Source organism: Cyrtonyx montezumae, unplaced genomic scaffold, assembly GCF_038088225.1.
Source record: "Cyrtonyx montezumae isolate F1298 unplaced genomic scaffold, pur_monq_1.0 scaffold_8, whole genome shotgun sequence".
Taxonomy (NCBI): domain Eukaryota; kingdom Metazoa; phylum Chordata; class Aves; order Galliformes; family Odontophoridae; genus Cyrtonyx; species Cyrtonyx montezumae.
The window spans coordinates 14765144-14784705 of NW_027072089.1; the positions used below are offsets into that span (position 1 = coordinate 14765144).

At 32.1% G+C, this 19562-nt stretch overlaps 1 protein-coding gene across 3 annotated transcripts in view; it reads left to right on the forward strand.

Moving 5' to 3' along the window:
• Positions 1 to 19562, forward strand: part of CSMD3 (CUB and Sushi multiple domains 3) — a 512136-nt gene that overhangs the window by 200966 nt on the left and 291608 nt on the right. The window contains exons 7-8 of one of the 3 annotated variants that reach the window (XM_065752466.1): positions 1950 to 2252; positions 14657 to 14734. The exons of 1 other annotated variant lie outside the window; for it this stretch is intronic. In XM_065752466.1, the coding sequence (XP_065608538.1) occupies positions 1950 to 2252; positions 14657 to 14734 (381 nt within the window). The remainder of the gene's footprint in view (positions 1 to 1949; positions 2253 to 14656; positions 14735 to 19562) is intronic. One more of the 3 variants, XM_065752468.1, reaches the window with a different exon arrangement.

Consider the following 19562-nt stretch of genomic DNA (forward strand, 5'->3'; position numbering starts at 1 on the left):
AGCTGTATTTTCTATGTTTTAATCTTGATACCAGTCTGCCAGAAATTCACTGTATCCTGAATCAGTATCTAATCTTGCCTTTTGATATTATTTATTGTTGTGAATTTTTTTATCTTTTATTCTCAAATAAAAAATAAAACATGTCTAGATCTGTTTTATTTGCTTACAGCACTGTCAACATATGACAATAAGTAGCAGTTTGTGTTTGTTTTGTTTCTTTTTTACCTCTATTAGAAGGTTCATGGTTCTATCTCCAACACCTAAACCTGGAGTCATACCTGGCTCTTTTAAGTTTGTTTAGTTTTTCAGGAAATTACCTCTGTATGATTTAGAAGTGCTGTACCACAGAATGGATATTGAGACATTAAATTAAATATTGTAAAAATAATATATTTAATACATAAAAAAGATCTGTTTGTTATCTGTTTAGCGCTTAAAAATTCTGTACTGTTTGTATTTTAATAGTATAGAAAAATAAAAACTCTCCACTTAAAACTTTTGCAGTACAAAGTCCCCAGACTTTATTATCCATTTTTTAATTTTATTTATGTTGTATTTATCTGTTTAAGATTTTTTTTTAAATGAGTTCCATTTTCTTATATAGCATATTTCATTATTTTGTCAACTGGTTTGTTATAACATGTGCATGAAAGGTGCTAAATGCTTCCCAGTTCTGCAGAGAATCCTATTTTCCTAGCAATTCCTCTACTAATTTGTGCAAATACTATTTAGTCTCAATCCTGTTATCATCCACTATACTTTAAGGGCAAGTCCTAAAGCCTCTGAGAGAAAAGCTCAGACATAAATAGAGAAGCATGAAACATTATTGCCTGAATGAATTTTGGAGTGCTCCTTAATCAGTATTATATTTCAAACATTCTAAGAGGACATACAAGTACATCATGTACAACATCTTTTTTTAATGGTAATTTTTCATTATTAATTTGTTATGCATCACCCAGTTATTTATCTGTTCCAGTCAAGACCAAGATGCTGATGTGTTAGATGTTCTAAATATTCACATGTGAGTGTTGGATGCAAAGATTTGTGGCAAAACCTAGGGAATGGGGGAAGGATCAAAAGGTTAATCAAATATATTACAGAAATAAATCCAACATGGTTTATGTATTTTAGCTTCTACTCAATTTAAAGAAATATTTTTATAAGAAGTGTCTAGGAAAAATAAGCAAACAAACAAACAAACAAATGAAAGCTGGTCAAGAAATTTCTTGGTGAGTATATTTTGATAAAAATAATCATTCATTTATTTTTATAGAAATTTGAGAGCAAAAAAATAGGTAACTATAGATATAGCCTTTGCCACTATCAATCAAGATTATTATAAAATTGTAGAATCATAGATACATATTTGTTTGTTTGTTTTTATTTTAAAGTTTTACCTTTTACTCATCATCTGCTCTTGGCTTTATTTCTGCTCTGAATTGGATGGATAAAAAGAATTGGATGTATGAATATATCTGCCTGGCTTATTAACAGTTCGAGTCTGAAAGTTTCACCCACTACCTAGGTTACTGTGTAATGTTACTGTGTCTTTCTTCAATACGGCAGTTATCACTTTTTTTTTACACGTGGGGTCTCCTTTAATTATAAATCTCTATATTTTGCTCCAGCCATGGTATTTTCTTGACTGAATCTGTAGGAGGGAAAATTATGCGCTATCATTCTGCCTGGTATAAAATTTAGTACTCCGAGATTTCTCAGAAAATTTAAAACTACATGTGTATTATCACAATCATTATGAAATGTTCACTAGCATTAAGAAATGTTCAGGTTACTTCAAATTTTTAAATAAAGCACCTTGACTTTCCTCTTTTCATGTCAGTTGTCTTTACTATGTTAAACAGAGGGAAATTTAATCTCTTAGGTTGATCAAGAAAACACAATTCAAAAGAAAAAGTTAGCATCCAGTGCTACTGTGTGTCCCACAGGTTCCTCCACTTTGATCAAAACTGCCTCCACTGGTGAGTTAGAAGAGCCTATTGCGGCCACTCCTGGTGCTATTACTGTTGCTAGCACATCTGCAGATGTTACTGTATCCAGTGCAGTGACCATCCATAGACATCCTTCCGAAGAGCAAGAAGTGCAAGCTATGAACGTAAAATCAATTCTGGAGTCAGACTCTTCCAATGAAGCACTCACCCTTCATCGAGCAAAAGAAAGCACAAGAAGACGACCAAGAAAAGCTGAGCAAATAGAAAGAACTAAAGAACTTGCAGTTGTTACTCATAGAGGTATTGGATATTATTTTACTTGTGCCCATGTAGTTCTTGAAAAATATTTTCTATACATCAGAAGTGAAAGGTCAGGGATACATTCCAGAATTATTATTGAATCAAATGGGAAAGAAATTAAATTTTAAACAGAGTTTTAGGGAGACAGACAGATGAAAAAAAAAAAAAAAGAAGAACAAATATTGTCATAGTTATTAAAATTAATTTGAATGAATGAAAGATGGAAGGAAAGATAAAGAATTTTTTTCACTTCCTAGTTTACATCAGTGTGTTTTGTTATCAAGCCTAATGCAGTCAAAAGTGGAGATTAGATATATTATTCTATGTTTCATATATATTTGCATATAAGCTATTACAGCATTAAAATATTCTTTACAAATAGCTGTTTTGTTCTAAATTAAGAAGTAGTGCAGGTGTATATACCTCCCTTCTGCTTAAATCTTTAGCAGAGGATTTTTTTTAAACATCTGTACATTTTTATTCTATCAAATACAAAATCAATGAATGAAGCAGACTCTATATGACAAGAAAATTAATTGTTGCATGTGTCAGTATTAAAGCTAAAGTTTTGACATATCCCTATATTCAGATTATTTAATCCATATGCAAAAATATTAATAGTGAACACATTACTTGATTAAGCTTGAAATACAAAGCACAATTTATTTCATTAAAAGATAAGTGACAATATCAATAGTAGTAGGATGAGAAACTACAATGCTAGAATGTCTTAATTTAATGAGCATAGACATTCGGAAAGAAATTTAATGTCCTTGTTTTAATGATACAGAATTTGATGTTTCAGATTAATGTTATTATGTACTATTTATCATATACTATTTATTTATTTATTTGTTTGTTTGTTTGTTATTCCATTGTTTCATGATTGTGTATTTTGCCTGGAGAACTTATAAGCACAAATAGATTGAGGAGGAACATCATTTAAATCATAAGCAATTTGTAGTTGCCTTATTATATGGTTGCTGTTTTCTAAAGATGACTTAAGAATGGTATCTATTATCTTACTGGATCCTACAGTCACCTGGCCTAAAATAGTGTAGCTTAATTTACTAAGGTGATTCAAAACAAAAAACATGCTTCCCCCCAAAAAACAACCACGCTGTATTTGGTTTGCAAATGCAAGAGAAATCGTGAAATAGCTTTATTTTCAATTCTATTTCTATTAGTGCAAATCTGAATTCTATTTATTTACTTATTTATTCTCTGACTGTGTGTTTGAGCATTCTTTTAAGAATGTTTTAGACAGGTTTAAGAAGGAGAAAGCAGGCTTATTTTAAGTCGTGAGGGAGTTGCTGAAGGTCTGTAATAATTTCTTCTGATTTAGAGGAGAGTATAGTAACTTTTCACTATAAACTTGTAACACTGGCATACATACAGCTTTTTCTGTCATCTATTAGTAATCATTGTGCTACAATGTCCTGTCTACAGTTTTCTCACTGTTGTTTTCTTCTGTGATCTGTCATCTAATGTCTAAAGCTAATATATTAAAAACACTTCTGAGTGACTCTGCCATATTAAAGTAGAAAGTTTTATGCTGGGGGAGGGGGGAAGGTGGGAAAGAGATTTTGTTATATCAAATTAAACTAGTACAAAATACCTCCACACACCTACAGGTGAGAAGAAACCTGTATATATTATCCTAGAGAACAAAATCCACATCTAGTTGTGCTTGTAATTTATTCTTTCATACCATGATTAAAATCTTGATTTTGTTAATATTTCCTATGTAACACTTTGAAATATAATTTTATTACATCAAAATCAAATAACAGAATAACCACTTCAATATCATACACGTAATCATATGAGTAAAAAATTAGGTTTTTTTTGTTAATGATCAATATTTTGTTTGCAAATCATCATTATTCAGACATTATAAGAAAGTATTTGTGAATATGATAATATTGTTAGTGACAGGGGGCAATTTCCAGTATAGGCAGATATTCCACAGGTGTTTCTATGGAGCTTTCTGTAGATTTCTAGTGAAATATTTTAGCTTGGCTTTAACAAATGCATATTTATGAATATTTACTCATCTTGACCCACACATTAAATTTCAGTGGAGATATTCTGATGACTTTCTTAAAAGTTTATGTACATTTCTTTTAAAATTCTTTCTCTGTTTAACAGATGTTAAAAAAAAAAAAAGGTTTTATTTTTGAAACATATTTTTTCCTGCATTCTTAATCAAAACTTTTCTTCCAAATCGATGCTAAGTAAGTAATTCTTGAAAAAATAAAATTTTAATACACTAAATACAGTTTACGAAAACTTAATATTTTATTTACAATTTAGTAGACATCTGGTGTATGTGTAATTTTTGAGACTATAGCAAGTGATGTCAGAATATTTTATATGACAGACTGGCATTGATGTAAAGGGATAACAATAGAATAAGAGTCCTATTGTTCAATTCGGTAAGATCTGTGAAGAAAATCTTTCAGGGCAACAAGTATGTTTTTATTATTAAATTGAGTTTTAATAAAGAGAGGAAGAGTTTGTATGAAAGGGACATACAGCAAGAACTAGAGGTCTAAAGTGGATTTACCAGATGAAAACTATTCTGCCACATTCAGTGTGTGCACTTCAAAAATAACTGTAGCTTGTATCACAGCCTGGCTGAAGAATCTCTTCTCTTAGTTTATTAGATGGAAATAACAGAAGGGAGAGCTTTTTATTCTGACTATTTGAGAGAGAGAACTGGAAACCCAGAAGCTTTCAGTGTAACATTCCCATAAGTGATAAGGAAGTACAAATATAATTTTTTTAAGGTAGAAATGATATCTCACGATAAATACTGTACATTATTACATTCTTTCTTCAAAAAGATTTCAGTCTGAATCAGGTGAATGAAAGAACTATACTGATGTTACATTAATTTGAGTATACCATCTTACAAAATTACATGTCAGACAAAATGTAGGGATAAATATTTCTGGTAGCAAATTTTTGTATTTAGAGATATTGTATTAAAGACAAATGATTCTATACAATAGAAATAAATATATTAAGGAGAAGTGTGAGAACAATTCCTGTTATGGCAACCATGAAGTCTTCTGGAAGGAGGAGGGGAAAAAGGGTGAAAATGTTGCTTTTAAGATGCAACTTTATTAGCTAATGGAAAGTATATTTAAAAGAGAAACACAACATCATTTGGATTCTAAGTTGTCATGAAATCAAGAATCCAAGCTCATGAAAGGGTAATGCAGTTCATGTGGGTTCTACATTTCAGTTTCTAGAATGATATATCTTATTCAGATGAGAAGTCAGGGAGGAAGTTAAATGTGATTTTTACGTTATTTTCTATTAAAGTGTTTAAGTATTGTTAATTTGATCATAACTACACTAGTTGAAGATAATCTGACATTTTGGATATTATCTACAATCTCCGTTTCTTACAGTAAGAGTTCAGAAATGCTATCAGTCCTACTGAGTCATTTTAGAATTCTTATTAGCTGCATTTTTTCCCACAACTTTTTGTTCAGTACATGTAAACATAATGAGAAATATTTTGGAAATTTTTCTATAGAGTGCTTTCACAGCATGTTCGGACTGTCTAAAAATATATGTTCATTCTTAATGCAGAAGTACACACTCATCCTAATAAAATACTTCAGAGAATAATGGGAATCTTTTGGTTACAGTGGTAAAAAGAGAATGTATCAGGATTTCTAAAAAAATCTTGAGATAGAAATAAAGAAAAAGAAAACAAAATTAAAATGAAAGGTGATTATACAGGAGTAGCAGAGTTTTTTTTCTTTCAGATCATTGAAGAAGAAGAATCCTTGATCTATCAGTACCTAATATAACAAAATCTGATACTCACTTTTAATGACATGATATTCTTACTTCTCTGGTTTTTAAAAAGACCACAAAGTATAAATAATTTTAAAAATTCAGTGTATCAAATTTTAAAGCCTTCTAAATACTATTAAAGTAAGTGGGTTGAAAATGAATTATCTCCAATCAAGTCACTGGAGTTTTGGTCTTCGTTTTAACGAATGTGAACTTCTATCACAGAAGGAAATAATAAACTCCTATCATATAAGAAAAGCTTGTAACCATTTGTCTCTCTCTCTTTTGTTGAAAAGTGGTTTAATTTCTTAGGTTTAAATATTCAGACATAAAATACTGTTTATTTATCTTTCCCTGAAATTAAATGAATGTTGGCAAAGGACATTTGCAGTATTGCCAGGTAGATACTTGTTCACACCTAGAAAGTCACAAAGAGAAAAAGAATGAAATACTTTTAAAGACCTGATTAATTACAATGAATGATTAACAAGTCCTGCGTTAGAAGAGAATGTCCATCCCAAAGTTCTCTATACTATAGATACAAGAGAGTGCAAGATATAAACAATATGACAAACTATAAACAATGTGACTGCTATGATCATAAATAGTCGATTTAGGTTTTCACATGAAATACAGAAAAAATAACTTGGAAATAGACATACAAATGTTGGAGGAAAAAAATTACTTAGTGAAAACAAGCACAAACATTACAAAGAAATCTTAACAGGTGACTGTAGTCTTCATGTAGCAGTTCAAAAAATGACTGCTATTTTAAGGATCTTAAATCCCATTTATTTTCAATAGAAGAGCAGATTTGAACACATTTCACTACTCTGGACTTAGATTCACTTTCTACAAAGCAGAAAGATCAAATATTTACATTATTTTAGCCATATTGTTATAGGTAACAGCTTGTGTGGAATGGGGGGGGGGGGATGGGCAGTGGGGAGGAAGGAAGATAACAGTTTTTCACTTTGATTATTTCACTTAGCTTTTTATTTTCAAAGTAACCATTATTCATTTTAATGTATCCATTCCTTTTCCTTCATTTTCAGTTTTTTTTCCCCTACATTCTTACCATTCCTTTCTTATTTCTTATCTTCCTTCTTCCTTTTAAAACACTTAACTATAACATCTTGCTTTATGCTATTCAATGTATGACTTCATGCAGTATCATAATAATTATTAGGAAGAAACTATTCAAAAATTAAAAAAAAAAACAAACAACAACACAAAAGCTTACTACTGAATGTTTTGCATTAATACTGTATTTCTTTTTGGCACTGTTTAACAGGAAGTTTTGCAAGGTATAAGACAAGTTTATTTTAATTCCATGTTTTTATTGCAAAGCAAGAGAGAATAAGAAATGAAAACAACCAAAATATAAGAGAAAAATGAAAAAGAAATTAAATAGGATGCTAGTTAAAATCTCTTTAGGAGAAAAAGGTTTGAAGATGGAATTATTTAACTGTCTTGAATTTTTCAAAGATTCGGTAAATGATAGAACACTGTTTTGTGAATGTTTGATATAAGCTTTTTAAGGATTTGATTGAAAATACATTTCCTACATCCTGAATTTTATGATAATTTGTTAAATGGAGGAAAATGAGTAGCAGGGAACGAGAGATTACTATCAAGTAAGAAATCGGTGTGTATATGTTTGCAGATTTTTAGTGGGTTTTTTTTCTTTCAGCATGGGTGAAACTCAGGCATACTTTGATCTTAGTCTGAAGAAAGTCAATAAATTTTTCAGTATGATTTTTAGATTCTTACCTGTTATAAGTATATTAATATATAAGATTTGTGTATTCTTTTTTATTATTTCTAATTATCCGAGATTTATTAGCATGATACATACAATTTTAGGACTCAATAATTTAATTGCTGAAATGTATTTGTTCGATTTTTCATACTAAGTTTGAAATCACCTGTCTAATATGTGCATTGAGACACATAAGTTTTGTTTGATGAAGGAAACTGGCAATCCATGGTTTGTTAAAGATTTTTCTTAGATGATAACGATAATGGTGATTCATGTTTTTTAACATCTGATTTCAAAGATGTCTTTGGAAACTGATCAGTTTTCATCCGACAGTCAAGTTTGGTGTGATTAGAAGTAAGTAAAAAGGAATTTCTTAATCATGCACATATTTTTATGGCTGTTCCTATATGCTGAATGTCTATAAATATCTAAGGTGTGGGAGGCAAAGGGACGATGCCGGACCCTTCCCAGTGGCATGTGGTGATAGGACAAGTGGAAATGGCCACAAACTGATGCATAGGAAGTTCTGCACAAATGTGCATGGGAATTTCTTCACAGTAAGGGTCATGGAGCACTAGCACAGGCTGCACAGATGGGTTGTGGTGTCTCCTTCTCTGGAGATTTTCAAGTCCTGCCTGGATGCCTACGTGTGCAACTAGTCTAGCGAGCTGCTTTGGCAGGGGGGTTGGACTCAATGATCTCTAGACATCCCTTCCAAACCCCTCCGGTTCTGTGATTCTGTGAAACAACAAGCAAAGACTAGCAGGGTAGTGTGTCTTTTTCTTAAGATCATTAAAGAAATGCAGAAAAACAAGGAAGTTAAACCTGCACTTCTATATCTCAAACTGCTATCCCAACTCTATTGTCATCCTTTACATGAAGAATTTTTAGAATTTCCTGATTGATGGACTCTCTATATTTGCTGATATATTCCTGAAATGAACACTCTATTTTGCAGTTGTCTGAGTTGAGTAGTCACTGTACTAAGCTTTTATGACATCTGAAGTCGTAAAATTATTTTTTACCCATATACAGAACTTTATTTACTCGACCAGCAGATGAGTGGACTTAGTGTACATTTTTTTAAAAATCCTGTGGAAAGTCTACCCAACAGATAAACTAGAAAATTATAATTTAACAATACTGTACATTCACACTGCAAAAGCAGTATAATTCTCATTTTTCCTTTACATTACACAGTCACTACCTACAATGACATAATAGTGAAGATGCATCCATACACTGAAAGAGTAATTTAGTTTTCTCACAGTTATGTCATTGGTTATATAATATTGATTCCAGTATATGAATTTAAATTACTTATTTCTCTTCATACTTAAATGCCTACTTTATGCTGCTAACTTGTTCTTCTATTTATTTGTGTATTACATTTCCTGCAGTTAAGTGTTCTTCATTATAGTTGACATGTTAACTTAAATAATTTATCTTCTGACTTAATGTTAACACTTTTCTGCTGTAATGCAGGTTTTTTGACCATATGATATATTGCTAATATTTTGGTAAAAATCAAATACGTAGCTGTTAGAATATGAAAAAAAGCATTAGTGTAATTATTCATTACAGGTAAATCATTATTGCTTTCTGTCTTAAGTAGTCCTTTTTCCAAATTAGAAAATTTGTCATATAAATTAATATACTGTAGAAAAACTACTACCTTAAGCTTTTTAAAGATTACTTGTGCAAATTAGTTATACCTCCTCATCATTCTCAGTTCAGTACTAATATGTCATAACATTAACTATGTAATGAATATTATACACCTATAACCTGTATAAATATATTTTTGTTTTATTAGTATGTTCTACATCATTTTACATAGTTCAGCTCATCATTGCATTGCCTTATTATACAAATTTGTTATTTATATTTGTTGGAACTGAAATACTAATTTTTTTTATAATTTGCAATGAAAATAAAACTGTGTGAGTTCCTACATAAAATTGTGCAATAACTTTACAGTTCCAGCAGCTGTACAGTGATTATATATTTCAGACACAGAAGTATAGGATGTTTTTTTTTTCTTTTCAGTGTATTTCTTTTCAGTGTATTTTTAATGGAGATAAGAATACATAGAAACACATAACTATTCTAACAAAAAACAAAAATATAAAAAGATATTTTACTTATTTCAGCGTGTCTAAAACTTTCCCTAGAAGTATTTGAAATAACATTTTCTTACATGGGAAACTATTTTAGACAAGGACTGAAGCAAAATTATTCTGAACTTATTTCTGTTTGTATCAAAATTGTTTACCATGTACATGAGATGACTCTGTACATGAGATGACCCCTGAATCTCAGGTTGTCCACCCTGTATGCAAACTTAATGTGTGTACTTTCTCAACATTCACATTTATTTATATTCTTCTTCAATAAACCATTTAGATCCATCTTTTATAGGTGCATAAAACAATGGACTTTCCAGCTTTAGAAAAATACTATGTCGTCTATACATTTTTCTGTTGTGTATCAAAGATTTTTGTGGAGACAAAAGCATGAGTATGTCGAATGTATGCTCCAAGGTGGATGCCTGAATAGTTTCCACATTTTTAAAGTCTTTAAAAATAATCTCTCATTCAATATCAAGCAGCTTTGATGATATTGTTTACACTCATCAGATCACATGATGAAAATTCTGTTTATGTCTGTCAGAATCGTTATAGGAGATATGCACCACCAATTCTGCCCAAGCTAACTAAACACTAAATAAACATATTTGATTACATTTAATTGAATACATTTAAGAATTAAGACAGCAAATAACAAAGTAAAACTACAAACCGCATCTATTTAAAGTAGTATTGAAGGACATAACTTCCTGTTTTCATATAGCAAAGGAGATGTAGCTATACCAGATAGCTTTTTATAAATTTTAGATAGATTTGATAGTCTTTACAATTGTATAATCAAACTGAGATACAATGGATTAATTCTAATCCAGATATAATAGACTTACTAACTAATTAAGTTTGATTTCTGAACCACTTGATTTCTTTGATCTAGCTTTTCAGTGTTATTTTGAAATTGATTCTGAAGTAAATTGAAGGACGGGGCATAAGGGAAGCTTTGTGTTCACATCTGTTTTAATTTATGCTCTAGTATTCTCCAAAGCACTGGAGGATCTTATCTCTTCTTTCCATCTGCACCAGTATGCCACCTCAGGGGTATCTTGTTTGTTTAGACTCATCTGTTTTTCTTGTGTCTTGGCTGTTAAGAAATATGAGAACAGATTACTCTGAACATGCTTAGCTGTATGCAGCATTATCACATTTGAATTACCTGGAGAGAAAAGAGGATGTAAAAGTTTAAAGTCATCTCATGAGAAAATGGGTATCCAAGGCCAAATAAATCGAGCTCTTAAAATGTCACTTTGTGGTCTAGCTTAGATGTGTACAGCTGCAGTATTTCCTGGCACTGAACTACTCACTGAACTTTCCAAAAAGTGAAATCCACTGTGCTTACTGTCATATGTATGATAAAATTGTTTTTAAACAGTTCATATTTTCTTCCCTGGTGTCCATACTGGCATTTGCAAAATAATGCCTAGTTTTGAAAGTATAAAAAAGTAGACTTACTGTGGTTTTGTTTTTAGTTAGTTAGTTAGTTAGTTTGTTTGTTTTCCTTTTTTTTTTTTTCTTTTTCGTTTGTTTTGGTTTTTGGAAGGGGAATTGTTTTCATATGTATGTAGATACATACCATGCCTAACATATTCTTTAGCAACTAGGCATTTTTGAACAAAATATGTGTCTATCTACTTCTTCACACTATAATCATAAAGTACTGTTCAATAAATTAGCATACAAAACATGGTTCAAATCTTTCAACTCTGTGGATGTAAAGAAAATCAGAGATCTTGAGTTACTTGCTTTCCTTGTATTTGATAGCTGCAGCAAAGTAATGCAAAGTTTTTAAAAAGATGGAATGGTTTGGGTTGGAAGGGACCTTAGAAGCCATCCAGATTCAGACCCCCTACCGTGGCAGGGACACCACCTTCTGGATTTGATAGCCTATAGCCCTATCTGACATGGCCTTGAACATTTCCAGGGATGAGTTATTCACAACTTCTCTGGGCAGCCTATTCCAGTGCCTAAGCACCTTAATAATAAAGAATTTATTCTCATTTTCCAATCTAAATCTAGCCTTTCTTATTAAAATCCATGAATCCTTTGTTCTATCATTATACACCCTGATAAAGAGTCCCTCACTGCCTTTCATATAGGCCCCCATTAAGTATCAATGCAATGAGTTCTCCCATAAACCTTTTCTCTGGGCTGAACAACTTCAGCTCTCTCAGCCTGCCTTTGCAGAACAGGTGCTCCAGTCCTCTGGTCATCCTTATGATCATCCTATGGACTCATTCCAATACAACCATGTCTTATTATGTTTGGGGCCCTAGAGCTGAAAACAGTACTCCAACTGAAGCCCAAAAGGGTGGAGCAAAAGGGGACAATCACATCTCTAATCCTTCTTGTCATGCAGCCCGTGATGTGGTTGGTTTTCTGGGCTGCAAGCACAGATCGCCTTACTTCAAACTCCATCTCTGCATGGTTGCTCTCTATTCATTCATCCCCCAGTCTTTATTGATGTTTGGGATTTCCATGACTCGGGTGCAGCATTTAATCTTTAATTGCATGGCTGTTTTACACTTCTACCGTAGATGCTGTGATCTCTCTTTCTCATGTGCATAAACTGAAGATAAATTGCATAGGTTCTTGAGGATGAAAAGAAGCAAAAAACACTCACCATTTTTCATTGTTATGTTGATTATTTCTGCAAATAAAGAACACATTTTACTAACTGAAACCCATACCATCATCTTTAATCATGCATTCAGACATAGTACCATTTTACTTCGGTGTTGCAAGAATACCTAGGTTTCTGCCTTCTGATCGATTAGGAATTATTTTATGTTAATGTTTGAAGAAAGCCTAAAGAAACTTAGAGTTCTACACCTAGATTAACATTTATGTACAAACAGCATCTTAGAAATTTCACATAATGATGTGAGAGCATTGCTTTTATTTCAATATGGCTGTACTGAAATACTGCATGAACATACAGTCATTGTGTACATGACATCTTCTAACTACAGCACTGATTATGACCTTCAATTATTTGAAATAAAAGATTTCATAGTATTTTGTGGCAACAGATACATTCTACTCTTGCAAATAATGTACTTCGCAGAGCCATTGGCAATGTTTACACATTATGATGATGTCCATTTTATATACTGAGCTAGAAGCCTAAAAATTCAAAAGTTAAAGGCTTAGAATAAGAAGTATGTAGGTACTTAGAAGAACGTACAGTCTCTTCAATCAGAAGTGTAAGAGTACCTCTTAAGATTTTTCACCTTTCCAACAAATTTTCCTTGTAGTATTCTTTTTTTTTCCTTTTTCTTATGCTTTCTTTTCTTATTTCTGATTTTTCTTATGCTCATGTGCATGGTAATAATTACAAATCACTAAGGCCATGTGTTTTGCCTTGTTTATCTGCCTTTATCAAAAAGGCAATCCCAAACAAAGGCCTTTATATATATATAGTTCATATAGTTTAGCTATGGGAATGGAGGTGAGGTAAGATAAAACTACCTTCCACAAATCTTTGCAAATAAGGATTTTCAAGCAAGGAAAAGTCAGCTGCAGAATTAACATTAGAATGGCAGACTGTATTTAGTTAAAACAGTAACTTTGCCCAGTATGCTAAATTTAATAATGGGATGTTTCTTCTCTGAACAAAAGATTTTAATTTTCTATGGCAGAAAGATCATAATGCTGATAATAAAATCTATATATTTCCTGAATAAATAGGATTCTTCCATACTGGAGTTAGAGACATAGCTAAGGTACATTTTAAAAAGAAGTAGTGAAGACATTTCAACATGGAGAGTTGATCTGAATGTCTATAGATACAATGAATGCATTCCAACATGCTAATTTTAGAATTTTTTGTACTGTTAAAGTGACTTTTTTAGTTTTTCCTCAGCTTTGCCTTTTTACCAAATATAATACTGATTTTTAATGTAAATTCTGAAATATATAAAAACAGCCTAAATATGTTGACAAAAAATACACTGTTATTTCTAACGCTACTAACATTTTTCAGAATATATGCAAAACATAATTATGTTCTGTAATGCTTGGGAAATGATGGAATTCAGAATTGAGAGTATATTTTGGATTCTAGTGTGTATTCAATAAGATGTTTTCAATATATATATATTTTCCCTTCATTTTAAATTACATATTACTGGAAAACATAATTGAATTAAAATGTGCCCCCATGAAAAAAATAATTCCTTAGGCATTATAGTATTCTGTAATTTTATTTAACTTTTTTATTTAATTTTTTTATGTCAAAGGGATAAGCACTAGTCTTTATTAATATATTGGAAATACTAGTTAAGATTCCACAGTTGTTTAGGATTATTATTATTTTTTTTTTCAGGTTCCATAAATCTGTGATAGTATTTTACACTATTTATGGTGTATGGAAATAAAAACTTTGGCCATCATTTTATTCTCAGTTGTGCAAGACAAAAAAAAAAGATTTACAAATCTTACTTCTTTCCTTTTTCTGAATGAAAAATTTGGTCTCAGTACTCATTCTAGGAAATTGCTTCCCACTAGAGGGACAAAACTTGAGCTTGCTAGGCAGCTGGTACTCTAGTTTATATATACTTCCATGATACATTTTGTCAAATGAAATGAAATATTTTAGACTGTATATCCTGATACATGTTTTTTGTTGTTGTTTTTTTTTTGTTTTTTGTTTTGTTTGTTTGTTTGTTTGTTTTTTTAACTAGTGAAAAAGGCCATAGATTTTAAATCTAGAGGATTTAAATTGTTTCCAGGGAAAGACAACAGCAACAAGTTTTCTATCTGTGAGTGTACTCCTTTTTTTGCTACTTCTTTCAAGTGCAAGAGTGAAGTTTGTGCTGTGTTGTTTGTGTGTTTATGAAATTGTTTACATATTTATGCAGATATAACTAACTTAAATCTGTTTCTCCAGTCTGCATGGTGAATTTTTAAATATGGTTCTACTCTAAAGGCAGACCTATAAATCTGGCATTGTAGAATGACATTTTTTTAATCTATGTCATATTAAAATTGAAATATTTACAAAAAAAAAAAAAATATTCAGCCTCCCAGGTGTCAATTGAGAACTAGAAAAAATTGTGTTATTCTGATAAAAAATTGGTCCTAGTATAAAAATGCTATAAGAGCCAAAACCTGTCTTTATTTATGAACATGCGATTGCCTATTTTTTTCAAGTTATTCCTATGAGGTCAATTCCTGAAATCACATTTTCTTCATTAATGTTGACATTTTGAACTGATTAAGTAACTGAAAGTTTCAAAATTTGGGATATCCTCAGTGCCTTTGACATTAATTACAGAAATGTGAAAGAATGTGAAAGTTCTCGTCATCTTACAGGACTGAGTTCTGATTAAGTCATGAGGAAGAGTCAGAAAACCATTTAACATAAATTAAGCAGTAATTTTATATACAAATACATTTTAAAAGATTTTTTTTTTTTTTCAGAAAAAGGTGCCATTTTTATAGAGATCTTTTTTGGTCTAGAACCACATTTTAAATACCTACTATTGCTTAAATTGAACATATTTAGCATATGTCTGTTTATACTACATTGATATTCTTCACTGGTGTGGAAGGACTTGCTTTTGAGGCTCCTTAGGTTAGACATGTTTGTACTACCTTTTTAAAAAAGAGTTGTCACAGTTGGATTCAGGGTTCAGGAGTTAGCAGGGCATATTAGAACACTTTTTAAATGTACTTTTTCAGTTTTAAACTGTTAATATGCTAGATGTTGTTGTTTTATTAAAAAGGTGTGTTCAAGCAGCAAGACTCTTTAACTTTTGCTAAGTAAGAAAAATAAAGCACAATATACTCCTGTTTAGTTCTTATTATATTTAGTTATATTTTATATATATATATATAGTTCTATATATTATTTATATAAACACATTCAGTTCTTCTGTAGCATTCATCCTCTAAATAGTTCTTGAAATATTTGTTTTATTTGAAAATAATGTGTCAAGATCTTTAAAATACAAGTGGTCCTTTTACATAAACTGAGTGACTACAAAGTAGAATGAATATACAAAAATAACTTCAAAATAAACACAGTAATGTTTATTCATAAATAAGGTACATCATTGAGGTCTCTCCCTCACAATTCATGTGTACTTTCATAGTTATAAATTAGAAAACTAGTACAGTGGCTGGTAAAACAGACTGTTGCTCAATACATTTGTTTTGTGCAAATCATTAAATATTTCATTAAATAAACATTAATAAGGATTCCCACTTATGGTAAAGTATCAGACACTCATGATATTTAAAAGACATTTTTATTAAATTAGTCATGAAAATTATCAATATTGTTAAAAATAATCTTTATATCATTTAATATGTTAATATAATCTATATGATGCTGAAAACATCTCTGTTATACAAGGAGTAGATTACCTATGTGAATCAATAATAAGGCAAAAAACTTATTGTTTTGTACCTTAAGTGAATTATATTCTGGTCATAAAAGAGGTAATTCAAATTTCGAATTGCCATCAAGTATGTGGTTAGCTAGTCACTGTGCTAGGAAATGAAATTTAAGAGAAAGCATCTCATAATAATCTGATGTATTTGGCTACTGATTTAGATAAAATCTACCATGTGACCTCAGCTGGATCTCTATTTGCATTACAGTAACAATTACAGTCTTTTTAAAAAACAAAGGATGACTGTCATTCAGAAGTTAATAGAAATAAAATACAGTTCAATTAATTCCTACCATTATGCCTTGTAACATAGCAGTGTTTAGAAATTATCATCTCATATGGGTCTTTCCCTATTATAATTTTTGGAACATGACAAGTGCATAACATAGTTCTCCTTATCTAGAAATTATTTTACAAAGATAGGCCCTAATACTGCAAACATTTATGCATATGCTTAGTTGAAATGCCTTACCAGATTTATTCTGTAAGAACAAAAGCATGATATCAACATAGTTACATGCAAACATTAGATGGATAGAGACAAAGTGGTGGATAGATAGATAACTGGAAAACTATGTGAGAGATGTATTTCACAAGACTAAAAGATAATCTGGAAGCATTATCTTGAATACACAAATACTGTGTGTTTGTACATATAAGTTGTGCATACATATTTTGGAAAAGTAATTAACAGAAGTTAGAATGGATTTATTTGGGCTTAAATGTGTTACTTGGGACCAAACCTAGAGGATTACACACAAACCTCAGTTCTGAATTATTGCTGTCATACATAGAATCACAGAATCATAGAATGGTTTGGAATGGAATAGACCTTTAAGATCATCTATTTCCAAGGCTCTTTCTATAGGCAGGGACACCTCCCATAGAACAGTTTTCTTAAAGCCCTGTCCAATCTAGTCGTTAATGCCTCTAGAGTGGGGGCATCTATAATTTGACCTGAATATCTGTTTCAGTGTTTCACCATCATCACATGCTAATACATATTCTAAATCTACTCTCCTTCAGTTTAAACCCATTTTCCCTTGTCCTGTCACTATATGCTGTCCCTCCACATCTTTCCTGTAGGCCCTCTTGTTCCCCCAGTAACCTTCTCCATGCTAAAGAACCCCAGCTCTCTCAGTCTGTCCTCGTAGGGCAGATGCTCCAGCCCTCTGATCATCTTTGAGGCTCACCTCTTGACATGCTCCAACAGCTCCATGTCATTCTTGTGTTGGAATCCCCAGAACTGGATGCAGTACTCTGGGAAGGGTCCCACAAGAGCAGAGCAGAGGGGCAGAATCACCTGCCTTGACCTGCTGGTCATGCTTCTCTTGATGCAACACAGGATGCAGCTGTTCTTCTGGGCTGGAAGAGCATATTGCTGGCTCATGTTGAGTCTTTCATCATCTGACACCCACAAATCCTTCTCCTCAGGGCTGCTCTCAAGCCATTCTCTGCCCAACCTGTGTTTGTGCTTGAGATTGTCCCTACCCATGTGCAGGACCTTGCACTCGACCTTGTTGAAATTCATGAGGTTGGCATGGGCCCACCTCTTAAGGCTGTCCAGGAACCTCTGGATGGCATCCCCTCCCTCCAGCGTGTCGATTGCACCACTCAGCTTCGTATAATCTGCAAACTTGTTGAGGGTGTACTCAGTCACACTGTACATGCCACCTACAGAAATGTTAAATAGCACCACTCCCAGCACAAATACCTGAGGAACATCACTCCTCACCAGTTTCCACTGGGACATCAAGCCAATTCCTTATACAGAAAGTGGTTCATACATCAAATCCATTTTTCTCTGATTTGGTGACTAGGATGTCCTGCAGAACAGTGTCAAACACTTGCACAAGTTCAGGTAGATGACATCAGTGGCTCTTACTTAATCTACTGATGCTGTAACTACATCATAAAAGGCCACCGAGTTTGTGAAGCATAATTTGTCTTTGGTGAAGCCATGTTGGTTACCATCACTTTATCTTTATTTTTTGTTTGCCTTAGAAAGGCCTTCAGGAGGATTTGCTCCATGATCTTGCCAGGCACAGAAGTGATACTGACTCACCTGTAGTTCCCCAGATCTTTTTTACCTTTCTTGAAAAATGAGGTTCTTTCTTGAAAGTGGTTTCCCCTTTTCCTGTGAGTGGGATCTTCACCATACTGTCATGACCTACCCAATATGATGGATAGGAGCTTGGTATCTTCATCTACCAATTCCCTCAGAACTTGTGTATGGATCTCATCAGGTCCCACAGACTTGAGCTCCTTCATGTTCTTTAGATGATCTTGAGCCTGATTTTCATTTACAGCAGGCTTCTTTCTCCCAGTTCTTACTTTTGATTTCTGCAACTTGGGTGGTGTAGCTAGAGCCCTTGCTAGTGAAGACAGGCAAAAATGTCACTGAGTACCTCAGCTTTCTCTGTATCTCTTGTGGTCAGGTATCTAGTTTCCTTCAGGCCCACAACTTCTCTAGCCTTCCTATGTTGATTTTGTTACTGTAAGTACTTTATTAATTTTGTTTAATATAACCCTTTAGATTATTATTTATGCTTACAAATCTGTTTCATGGAGTATTTTTAAGAATGGAACTTCACACAAAAGATGTCAAAGACCCGTATGATTTCTCAAGTATCTGTTTTTAGTAGACATTGCAGAATATAATAGCTCTTTTGCTGTAAAATTCCTATATTTATTATTTACATTCACTGTGAAAATTTCACATATTCACTGTGTTACCTGTGAAAGGTGAATGTAGTGTATAAAAGTAAAATGATTACTTTAAATATAAAAACATGGATGATATAGTTATTTAATAGGATTATTTTGATCACAGTTAAGAATTTGCATGATATGAGACAGTCCCCAAATGACATTTTTAAAAACTTCCACAATATTATTATCCAGCATCGTGAATGAGTTTATAGGTAAAGATTTTACACATATTTAATATCAAAGAATTTAACTAACAGTCACAAAACTGAGAAGGTATCTTTTTCCCTATTGGTTCTCAAGCATAATTCATTTACCTTCCTGAATTGTGGAAAATGACTGTGAATACAGTCTACGTAAAGTTTTAAGGTTTTGTCCATTTATACTGACTACTTACGATGATTCTAAATTTCTCAGATCTTGATATAGGATTTGGAACTGTAAATGTATACAGTTATTTCAAAGACAGTTCACTGCTCAT